The following is a 12,194-nucleotide window of genomic DNA, read 5'->3' on the forward strand; positions in this document are numbered from 1 at the left end:
AGCCATAGCTCTTAACCACTACACCACCGGGGTTTCTAACCACAGGCATAGACATTAGGATTTACAACATATATTTTGGGGATGCACAATTCAATCCATGACAGTCCACCCTTTGCCTCCCTCCGAATTCATGTCCTCCCCACATGCAAAATACATTCACCCCATCACATCATCCCAAAAGTCTTAAACTCCAAGTCCAAAATCTTCTGGATCATCTAAATCAAACATTTATGGGCAAGACTTTAGGCATATTCCATTCTGGGGTAAAACTTCTCTTCATCTGTGAACCTGTGAACTCTAGACTACAAGTTATCTGCTCCCAAAGTATGATGGTGGAACAGGCACAAAGACATTTCTACTACAAATAGGAGAAATTGGAGGGAGAGAAGGGATAACAGGCACCAAGCAAGTCCAAAACCCAGCAAAACAATTTACATTAGCTCTCAAGACTTCAAAATAATCTCTTCTTTGGGACCATCTGGGCAAGGGCCCTGCCCTCCAGACTCTGGGTGTTAGCCATCCTCTTTGGATTGTGGGTAGAGACCCCTCGATCCTGGGCTTCAGCTCTGCCTTCCAGACCCACTGGGACAGCAACTCTGCTCCCTCAGCTTTGGGTGGCCCCATTCTCCTAGTTGATCTGAGCGGTGACCCCACTCCCTTTGGCCATGGCAGGCCCCGTTTTTCTGCCCCGTGGGCATGGCAGCCCTGCCCCCTCAGCTTTGGGCTGCAGCCCCATCCCCTGGCACACTTTAACGGCAGCCCCACTCTCTGGAACCAAGTTGGTCAAGATCTGACTCTTTTAAACCTAGAGGCCATGACTCCACCCTTTGAAACAGAGTCAGCCCTGCTTCCAAAGCTCTTTCCAACAGTTCTGTTGATCTCTAAGCTGCTCCAGGTGTGGTCCTTTTCTTTTCTTGGGGAACAACAGATGTAGCTCCCTTGGCCTGTTTCCTGCCTGTAGAATGCCAAGAGGCGGGCAGCATTCTCTCCTTATGTTCCTTCTCTAGCCTCTTCAGTCTAAGCTGATAGGTTTTCTGCTGTGGTAGTTGGTTATATCCAACAGTCACAGGCTTAATCTCTTTAACAAAAGACTGTGTAGCCACATCCTTGGTGAACATTCTACGACACATGTCCTTAGTTTGTACAAAAGAATTTTCCAAATCTTTAAGTTCTGTTTTCATTTTGCACAGTTCATTTTTAAGTCCCTTTCTTTCTTCTTGCATGATACTATAAGCAGCAAGGAGAAATCACATACTCCCTTTAAGATTTTCCTTAGAAATCTCCTCAGCCAGATATACAAGTTTGTCATTTACAAGTTCTACCTTCACCAAGCATTTGAACACAATTCAGACAAACTCTTTGTCACTGCATAAAAAGCATCACCCTTCCTCCATCGTCCAATCCCATGTTTATCATTTCCTTTTAAAGCCTCACCAGAAGCAAATTTAACATCCACATTTCTAGTAACATTCTGTTGCTGGCGCCATAGGTATTGTCTAAGACAATAAAGACTTTCTCTATAACTCTCACCTCCTTCTGAGCCCTCATTAGAGTTACCTTTGATGTCCATAATTTTACCAACAGTCTCTGCAAGGCAATCTAGGCTTTTACTATTCGGCACCTTAAAACTCACAGCTTCCATCCATTACCCAATTCCAAAACTGCTTCCACATTGTAGATATTTGTTAGAGCAGCACCTCCACTTCTTAGTACCAAATTCTGTCTTAGTTATCTAGTACTGCTGTAACAGAAATACCACACATGGGTGGCTTTAACAAACAGAAATTTATTTTCCCACAATTTAGAAGGCTGGAAGTCCAAAATTCAGGGTGCCAGCTCTAGGGGATGGTTTTCTCTCTCTGTCAGCTCTGAAGGAAGGTCCTTGCTCCTTAGCTCCTTTTGACCTTCATGTGGTATGGCATCTATCTTCCCTTCTCTCTGCTTGCCTAATTTGTGCCTTTTATGTTTTGTAAGAGACACACCCTACACTAATCTCGCCTCATTAACATAACAAAGACAACCCATTCCCAAATGCGATTACAACCACAGGCATAGACTTTAGGATTTACAACACATATTTTTGGGGGGACACAATTTAATCTATAACATCACCTCAACTTCAGGCACCTCTTCTAACCCCAGGCCACAATGTACCCATGTGCTGCTCAGTCTCCAGTGCTTCACTCCTGATACTGCTCATCACGACTATTCAGGATCTGCCTTCCCACCATGAAGACACAAAGGCAGGGACATAGCTATTTCGCTCTCTGTTGTATCCTAGCACTTAGTACTATTTCTTGCCCCAAACTGCCAGTCAACAATATTTATTAATGAATTCACTAATTGGCTGATTGGACTGCAAATAAATCGCAATCATCTGCACAGGATGGGAAATTGTTGATTATTTTGGAAGACTGGGTAAGGGAGAATAAGATAAATAATAAGCAATGAACTTAGCTCCAGTTTGGAGGGAGGACATTCCTTCTGCAGTAAATATCATCATATTGAAACTCAAGTAGACCCTGCAATTAGGCACAAAACCTCATGTGGCATGAAGAAAAGTTCAAAACCAGACACATTTCAGGCAAGAAAATGAATTTCCCGCAAACTACGCAATTCTCCCTGGTACAATCTCATGCCAACAGCCACAGGACTCTGGCATGTTCCCACACTAGGAAAGGAAGGGCGCTTGCGGCAACAAAGACCCGCAGGATGCGTAGAAGGGGGGATTTGGGGGATCACACCACTTTGAGGGTTTGAGAGGAGCGCCAGCAGTGGGCTCATAGGCCTGGCAGTTGGCAGCTGTGAACGCCACTCCAAGCCTAGAAGACAGGGTCCCTGCCAGCTGTGGAGGGAGGAGAGAACCATTTTGTTCCAGAGTCAGCTCCAGCCTGAGACATGTGTGGGAGGGGCTGCTTCCCTGTGATGCCCAAAGGTCCAGGTGAGGGGAGGCACTGGCTCCTGTGTGGCCTCTGGAGGGTGGCAGGTCTGCCCAAAGCCAGTTTCCCTCTCTGCTCACTGGGGTGAATGCTCTGCGAGCCTGTTCAATGTCTCCTGGCTAGCTGTGCTTACCTTCTTGATGAACTCTGGGATGATTTTCTGGTCTGTCAGGTGCTCTAAGGAGGAACAGCAATCTAATTCCAAGATGTAGCCTTCACTCTGAAGATCGGTTTTCTGAGATCTGAAGACAGAAAACACACACACACACAAAGACTAAGATTTTTATATAGTATATAAAAGAAAGAATAATTGATGTTTAATGGAGCCCCTGATTTTGCCCTGAAAGGTAATAACCCAAAAGGCACTAGTACAAAATAAAATTATTTATGGTAAACAACTGAAATAATATATAAAAATCTATATCATGGAAAGACCTCCAAAATACCATCTAGTAAAACTCATCATTACACAGTGATGGAGTTAGTACAATATGGTTTAGATGTTAAGCAACACACACACACACATACAAACACACACCAATAGTGTATACTTCCCATTGCTTTATATCTGCCAGAGACTAGAAAAGGACTAGTAAGACGTACACCAAAACAACAATAGCAGTTATCTCAGGGGGTACGGAGGGTGTTTGCAGGAACTGGGATGGGGTCAGGGAGGCCAAAAGTGACTTTAGCCATATCTTTAATTATTTTTTTTTATGTTTTAACAAACAGAATATATTCATTTATCACTTAGAAAATTAAAAATTAATTTTTAAAAGGGTCCAACCCCTACAGAGGGCAATTTGGTAAAATCCATCAAAATTAAAGATGCATTAAAGAAAAAATACAAGGCAACTACAAGTAGAAACTCTGGGAAAACAGAGGGGATGTAAAGGGTTGTTTCAGGCAAACCCCTTTGGTCTTCCAGTCAATGTCAAGGCTTCACAGCACATACCTGCCATCTCTCCACATACGTGGTGAGTGACTGCTTCCATCTTTCCCACATACATGCATGCACGTGGTATGCAGCACACAGTACAAAACTGCACACACTCCAGGAGAGCCAGCAGCAAGTGGTCACCAGAAGGAAATTCCACCACTTCACAGCCATTCCTCCTAGGGACTCCTGTATGACACTAACATGGCTTTGGGGAACTCCTGGGAGCCACGTGGTGGTCAGAAATTGACGGTGAGTCCTTGGTCCAGCCAGGCGTAAGGCAAAAGGAGGTGGGACTGCAGCTAGGAAGGGTCAATAGCATGTGTCCTCTCTTGTGGAGAGCTGGCTGTGTGGGGCAGGAGTCAGGGCTCTGGGCTCTTTGCTGAGGGTACACAGAACACAAGCAGAGATACCAGCCATTGGCTGAGGAATGAGGAGGCTTAGAAGGCTGCTCTACCAAAGAGCGCACTCTGGCAGCCTCTGAGAGCAGGTCTGCCCAGAAAATTCTCAACTTTCTGAGACATGTATATCCCACCAGATAAACAGTTTCTGAGTGCATATTTGCTATAATAATTTTAAATGAATTTCCGAGGTTCTTATGGATCATTAGAAACAATTCATGCTGCCACTAACATCTGAGTATGATTTACATGAAATACAAACATGAAAAAATTAAAGAGGTTTTCGATTTCTCCAGGTGTGCAACTGCGACTGAGTAAGCAAACTTCGAGAGCTTACTTTGATTTGATTTTTCTTCTCTAGCACATCCTTCCAGAATGCTCCTCAGAAGCAAAGATGGCAAGAGTACATCTCACATGCTTTGGACATGTTATCAGGAGGACACCATGCTTGGTAAAGGAGAGGGTCAGCGACACAGTGGCTGCAACAATGAGCTCAAGGATAACAATGATTGTGAGGATGGCGCAGGACTGGGCAGTGTTTTGTCCTGTTGTACATAGATAGGGTCAGAATGAGACAGAACTGGCTGGATGGCACCTAACAGCAACAACAACAACATAAAGAGCCCTGGTGGTGCACTGGTTAAGTGCGCAGCTGCTAACTAAAAGGTTGGTGGTTCGAACGCAACAGCCACTCCATGACAGAAAGATGTGGCACTCTGCTTCTGTAAAGACTGCAGCCCTGGAAACCCTACCAGGCAGTCCTCCAGCGCTGTGATGAGTTGGAATCGACTCGAAGGCAATGAGTTTTGGTTTAACATATTCTTTCAGGGGTGGGGTGCTAATGCATACACTTTGGAAATGTAAAAGAATAAACCAATTCCGAATGGGCCAGACTGGGATAAACCAAATCCAAACCTCAGCCTCCTCGCCTTAACACTTGGTCATAGACTAGACTCGTGTTCTCATTTTTCCCCCAAACCAAGGACATACGAAAAGAATCTAAAGCAGAAGAGTCCAGACTTTTGAAAGAAAAGACTTGGTCAAGACATCCTGTCATATGTACCCATGTGGGGTCTCAAACATGGAGGTCAGGATAGGGCGGGGGGAGGCAAGTTCTAAGATATAAAATCCCAGCTGCTCTGTCAGAGACAGACTACCATCACATAGCACAAGGCGATTTCTAAATACCTACTGAGATTTTTAATGATTCGGTTGGAAAATAATAATCATTTCAAACAAATAAATGCTGTACCCACTCAGTAAAACACTCATAAAGCTAATGGAGGGAAGACAGGTCTGTCTTTAAGCAACCCACAGCCCAGGCTCATAAGAAATAATCTTTAGAACAAGAAATGAGAACTACTATCTTTGCTTCTGGAATGAGATGTTCTCTAAGAAGAATGGCAGCTCTGGCTGTTTCTGAGGATCAAATAATTAACCTAGTTACAGATGAACTGAAACGAGCACAAAGGATCAACAAAAATAGGCATTATTACAAATTTTCTAGATGAAGCATGAAAACTCTTATCTCAGCCCACTGTCTCCAGGAAAAGCAAATCCAGTGCCTACTGAGGGAATACATGAGTAACTAATAGCCCTTCCCTTGCCTTTAGGAATTAAGTTCACAATTTGAAATGAAAGGATTATAGCACTGAAGAATGCCTGAAGCAGAGAGGAGGTGGGGAAGTTGCCGGCACCCCCTGAGGCCAGTTGCTGCTGCCTGAGCCCCGGAGTCAGCACCCAGTGAGGGACAGCTGTGGGGACTGGTAGGGGCCACAGCCAGGGGAGGGTGCAGTCATGGAGAAAGCCCCACCCTGCCACTGATCCTATGAAAAACAGCATCAAACCAACTAGCGAAGCATGCCTACAGGGCGGCAAGAGGGGGTTTCAGCACTGTAGTAAACATGGTTGCTGCGGTGAACACACCCTAGGGCAACCCCCAACAACAACCACCTCCCGCTGTTCACACTCTTTTGCAGTCTCTCTCCTTAAGTGCAAATGGGGCCAGGACTTGCTTCTAACCTGTAGAATATGGCAAAAGTGATGAGAAGTCACTCCCACGATGATAAGACTTCATCTTTGCAGACTAGAGCTAGAAACTCTCCTTGCTGGCCTGAAGAAGTAAGCCGCCATGTTGTAAGGGGCCATGTTGTGGCAAGAAACTGTGGGTGGCCTTTAGGAACTAAGAGCAGCCTCTGACTGACAGCCAGCAAGAGAAGGGGGACCTCCATCCTACCACTGCAAGGAGATGAATTCTGTCAACAATCTGAGGGATCATGACAACGGACTTTCCCCAGTCCAGCCTTTGATGAGACAGTAGCCCTAGCCAATACCTACGTTGCAGCCTGGTGAGACCCTGAAGCAAAGAAACCCAGATCAGCTACAGAAACTGTGAGATGATAAATACGTGTTGTTTTAAGCAGCTAAGTTTGTGGTAATTTGTTACACAGCAGAAAGCTAATATAATTACTGAGGAGGACAACATGGCAGCTTCACGCTCAGAAAAGGCCTGTCATGGGTGGCCAGGCCTAAGCCCAAGGATACCATCAGCCACCTGAAAACAAGCCTCTGTCGGGTGATGGCATTCTGTGTCTCTGAGGGCAGGGATCACCCTGGGAGACAGAAGACGACATCCACTAGAAGTGGCCTTCAGGGGCCATGACCTGGCCCTCCGAGGGACCACAGCACGAGAGAATGGATATTCTTTAACCTGTCCCTTTGCAGTCAATCAAATTTCTAAGGAAGGAGCATTAAACTGAAACTCTTGGCTGAGCAGGCATTTGCCACTCCTGTGCAGGAGGGGAAATACCGGTTATGTTTCCCAAGAGGCCATGTCCTGTGTCATCCTGGGAAATTCCTTGGGAAACCACCAAAACTGCCCCTGGACTGAAGCCCAGATGGTTCCCACTCCTGGAAAGGACAGAGAAATTTGGGTTTAAGCAATTAAAGCAAAGAGGGACAGACAATGCATTTCTGGAGATGCAGGATCAACCACCAATATAAGCACCCCAGAACACGTCATCTGGAAATTAACACCAAAGACTCTCCAATTAAATAAAAGCTCCCTGAGAACAGTATTGCTAAGAATAAAGTATGCTTCCCCATCACCTTCTATCCCCACCCCATAAATACTCTAGATTTACTTGTTAAAGGGGACAGGTTCTAGTGTTAACTAGAGGTGGGTCACTTACAAGCTCTGTGCCTTTTGGCAATTTATTTATGCTCTCTGTGCCTCAAGTTTCTCTTACTGTTAAATAGGAATATTACTAGTCAGTATCTTTTAGTATCACTGTAAGGATTAAATATGACAAAATGATGAAAAGCCTTTAGGACAGAGCCTGGCACAAAGTTCGGGCTCAATGTCTTAGTAGTCTGATGCTGCTGTAAGAGAAATACCAAAAGTGGATGGCTTAGGCAAACAGAAATTTATTTTCTCACAGCTTAGGAGTCTAGAAGTCTGAAATCAGGGCACTGGCTCTAGGGGAACGCTTTCTCTCTGTGTCAGCTCTGGGGGAAGGTCTTTCCTTGTTTCTTCTGAACTTCTGTTCCTGGGGATCGTCATGTGTCTTGGCATCTCTCTTCCTCATCTCTACTGCTTTAATCTCTTTTATACCTCAAAAGAGATTGACTCGAAATACGCCCTACACTAATCCTGCCTCACTAACATAACAAAGACAACCCATTCCCGAATGGCATTATAACCGTAGGTATAGAGTTTAGGATTTACAACATATATTTTGGGGGACATAATTCAGTCCATAACACTCAATAAATATTAGCTGCCACTGATCTATTACTATTATCCACAATTGGATTCTTTACTTTTCCTTCCTAGCACTTTACGGTCCATAGCTATTCACTCAATCAATAAACACTGACCATGTTACTACTCTGTGCCAGGCCCTATCCTTTACCACACATCAACAGACAAAAGAGACAAAATCTCTGCCCTCATGGAGCTTACGGTCTAGTGAAGGGAGACAGGCAATAAACATACTAACCAAGCACATAATATATTACGTTCATTAAATGGAAACCTATCTTGCTATATAAACTTTCACTGAAAGCACAATAAAATTTAATATACACACACATATATATATATATGTACAAAAATATATGGAAACACTGGTGGCGTAGTGGTTAAGAACTACGGCTGCTAACCAAAAGGTCAGCAGTCACCAGGCGCTCCTTGGAAACCTTATGGGGCGGTTCTATTCTACTCTGTCCTATAGGGTCGCTGTGAGTCGGAATCAACTCAACGGCAATGTGTTCGGTTTTGGGCTTTTTATATATATGCACATACATATATGTAGCATGTTCAGTGGTCGTGAGTGCTAAGGGGAAGGGAATCAGGAGTGCGTGTGTGTGTGTGTGTGCGTGTGTGTGTCTGGAGGGCAGGGGTGCAGCTGTAGCTTTAATGAGGGTGTCGGGGAGCCTCAATGAGAAAGTAGTGGCATTTTTAATAAAAACCTGTAGGAGGTGTGGGAGTCAACCATGCTGATGTCCAGGACAAGACTTCCCAGGCAAAGGAAACAACCAGGGCAAGGTCCAAAAGTGGGATCCCACAAAGATACCCAGGTGGTTGGAGCTCAGAGAACAAAGAGGAGAGTGAGAGGAGACAAGGCTAGAGAGACCATGGGGAGCTAGATAATGGAGGGAGGGCCTTGGAAGTCATAGTGAAGACAGTGCCTTTTGCTCAGAATGAGAAGGGAAGCTTTGAAGGGTGTTGAGCGGAGAAGTGGCATGATTTGATTTACTTTAAAAAGGACCCTCTGGCTGAAAGGGGCAGTAAGAGACCGCCTCAGTGGTCCAGGTGAGAGATGAAGGGGACGCAAAGTGGAGGGGTGGCAGTGGAGTGGGAAGAAGTGCTGGATTCTGCACACATCCTGAAGACAGAACTTTCAAAATTTCCTTATGGTCAGGCTGTGAGGATTTTTGCCCTAGCAATAAGGAGCCCTGGTGGCAGCACAGCTAAGTGCTCGGCTATGGTTTGAACCCACCTAGAGGCTCAGAAGACCTGCTCCCATAAACATTACCACCTAGTAAACCCTATGGGGCAGTTCTGCTCTGTTACATGGGGTCACTATAAGTCAGAATCAACTTGATGGCGCACAACAACAATTGGGAGGATGGATGAAGTGGCCACAATTGAGGTGGGGGAGGTTGTGGGTAGAACAGGTTTGGAAGAAGATCAGTAATTCAGTTTGGGGTATGCTGAATCTGAAATATACAGTCGACATCCAAGTAGAGATGGCACGTAGACAGCTGAATACATATCCAAGTTTTGGACTTCAGGAGATATGAATTTGGGAGCCATCAGGTTACAGATGGTATTTAAAGATTTGGGTGGGCAAACAGGTAAGTGCTTGACTACTAACCAAAAGGTTGGTGGTTCGAACCCACCCAGAAGTGCCTCTGAAGAAAGGCCTGGCAATCCACGTCCAGAAGGTCACAGCCATGGAAACCCTATGGAGCAGTTCTACTCTGACACACGTGGAGTTGCCAGGAGTCAGACTTGACGGCAACTGGTTTGGTTTTTTGGTTATGTAAAGCCTGAGACTGGATGAGGTCTCCTAGGGCTTATGTAGAGCCAGAAGAGTCAAGAATGGATCTCCGGGACCCTCCACCATGAAGAAGTTGGGGAGAGAGGAGAAACCAGCAAGAAGACGAAGAAGAAGCAATCAGGGAGGATGGAAGAAAAACAAGAGTATGGTTTCCTGAGAACCAGATCAAGAAACCTGACAAGCAGGAAGGTGTTATCAACCCTTTCAGTTTCTCCACTTAATAAATTTATGGGTCTTCTCTTTAATATGACTATCTTCTTGAAATTCCAAGAGGGAAACTGGATTTACTCCACTCCATGGAAACAGGTGTGACAAAATCTGTTTCTACTTAATATGTGATTATCCTGTTAAATGGGCAGATTATTACTCTGTTGGCTTAGACTCAGAAGAGTTTGGCTCCTTTAAAAAATCACCAGTGTGCTGCTGAGTCATTTCTCAGAAACAGCCAGGAGGAAAATTAATTAAAAAGAGCTCTGACCCAGCTCACATCTCCGGCCCCCACTTATAAATGGCATTGTAGAGTTGAGGGGGACGTCTACTTCAGCCTTTCCCAAGGGATTTTCTGCAAGGAAGAGGAATAAAAGGATATTGCTGAGCAGAGATGCAATGTCCTGAAAACCAAGAATGAATGAGACAAAAGGAACTCAAAATCTTATGGTGTCATGTAGCAACACAGTGTTAACAAGGCACATAAGCGCTGTGGTTCTAATTGCTTAAGACAATGGAGAAGCAATTAAGCCACCAAGGTCCAGTTAAGGTTTAAAAAGCTATCATAGACATGACAACTAAACGCACTGTGGTATCCTGGATCGGATCCTGGAACTGAAAATGGGTGAAATCCAAATAAAGTTCCAAGTTCAGTAAACAGTAACGTACCAATGTCAATGTTTTAGTTTTGACAAGCGTAACATGGCAGTGTAAGATGTTAGTAGTGGAGGAACCTGGATGAAGGGTATGTGGGAACTCTGTTTTTAATCTTATAGTAATCTTTGTAACTTTCTGTTAAATCTAACATTATTCCAAAATAAAAATTTATTTAAAAAAAAGTAAGAAAGAAAAAGCCATCATATACTTCTGTAAGATTTTGTGTTTCTTTGGTTTGGTTCTGAAACATCTATTCTCAGATTCAATGCTTCTGGTCCTAACCTACATCTAAAGCACTCCCTGACTATATTTCCCATACAAGAGATGCTTCAAATCTCATGAGGGCAATGATTGAAAGAACAGGGCCTGGGAGAGAAAATAATAATCTCCTTTGGTGTGTCCCAACTTTAGGCACTGGAACAATCCAACAAGCAAACGCTGGGCTCTACAAGTCAGGCAGGAGTCCCACAGGGCAGGCATTCCCAGGTTCCAGCTACACTTGACCTTAGAATCACTTGCTGAGCTCTGAAAAATTATGAATGCCTGAGCCCCATCTGCATAGATTTTTATTTCATTGGTACGGGGTATGACCTGGGTAAAAAAAAAAAAAAAAAAAAAATTTTTTTTTTTTTTTTACCCAGGTCATAAAGGGACTTTTAAATACTCCCCAGCTGATTCTAATGTGCAACCCAGGTGGAAAACCACTGCCTAGGTGGGGCATATTGTATCTACCACTCTCCCTGGAGATTCTGCTGGGAGATAACTGAACACGTCCATGTGAAAAGGAAAACACAGAAAGAATAACGTGTAGAGACCAGTAATGTAGACTCCTCTACCCTCAGAGAAACCACGGCAACAGGTTTATACCCTCAGAAGAAGACTAATACCCAAGAAAAAGGACCAGAGATAAAGGAAATATAAGGATGGGGACTGCTATGGATTGAATTGTGTTCCCCAAAAGTCCTAACCCAGGTACCTGTGACATGACCCTGCTTGGAAATAGGGTTTTTTGTTATGTTAATGAGGTCTTACTGGATTAGGGTGGGTCCTAAACCTAATCCCTTCTGAGTGGGGTTTTATAAAAAGGGAAAACAGACACAGAGAGACACAGGTAGAAGACACCATGTGAGGATCCAGCTACAAACGCAGGAATGCCAAGAAATAATTGGAGCTGCAGAAGCTGAGTGAGACCGGAAAGGAGTTTCCACTAGAGCTGGCATGAGAGAGGGTAGCCCTGCCAACGACCTGAATTCAGGCTTCTAGCCTCTAAAACTGAGACAACAAATTCTGTTCTTTAAAGCCACCTGGTTGCAGTATTTTTTTGATGGCAGCACTAGGCAACTTAGACAGGAACATTTCTCCATCTATGTTTATTTGGGAAAAAAAATACTCAAAAGTACTTCCAACTTTTTGCTTTCTTTACTTCTTTGACATCTTTTAGCTGGGACTTGGGCCAAAACTGAATGTGAACAAGTGAAAAGGAATT

At 44.2% G+C, this 12,194-nt stretch overlaps 1 protein-coding gene across 4 annotated transcripts in view; it reads right to left on the minus strand.

The window, feature by feature from the left end:
• The window catches only part of RFTN1 (raftlin, lipid raft linker 1), a 238,501-nt gene that overhangs the window by 108,545 nt on the left and 117,762 nt on the right, over window positions 1–12,194 (minus strand). For all 4 annotated transcript variants that reach the window (XM_023554948.2, XM_023554946.2, XM_003415792.4 and 1 more), the window contains one exon: window positions 3,073–3,181. In XM_023554948.2, the coding sequence (XP_023410716.1) occupies window positions 3,073–3,181 (109 nt within the window). The remainder of the gene's footprint in view (window positions 1–3,072; window positions 3,182–12,194) is intronic.

The sequence above is a fragment of the Loxodonta africana genome, chromosome 27, assembly GCF_030014295.1.
Source record: "Loxodonta africana isolate mLoxAfr1 chromosome 27, mLoxAfr1.hap2, whole genome shotgun sequence".
NCBI lineage: Eukaryota > Metazoa > Chordata > Mammalia > Proboscidea > Elephantidae > Loxodonta > Loxodonta africana.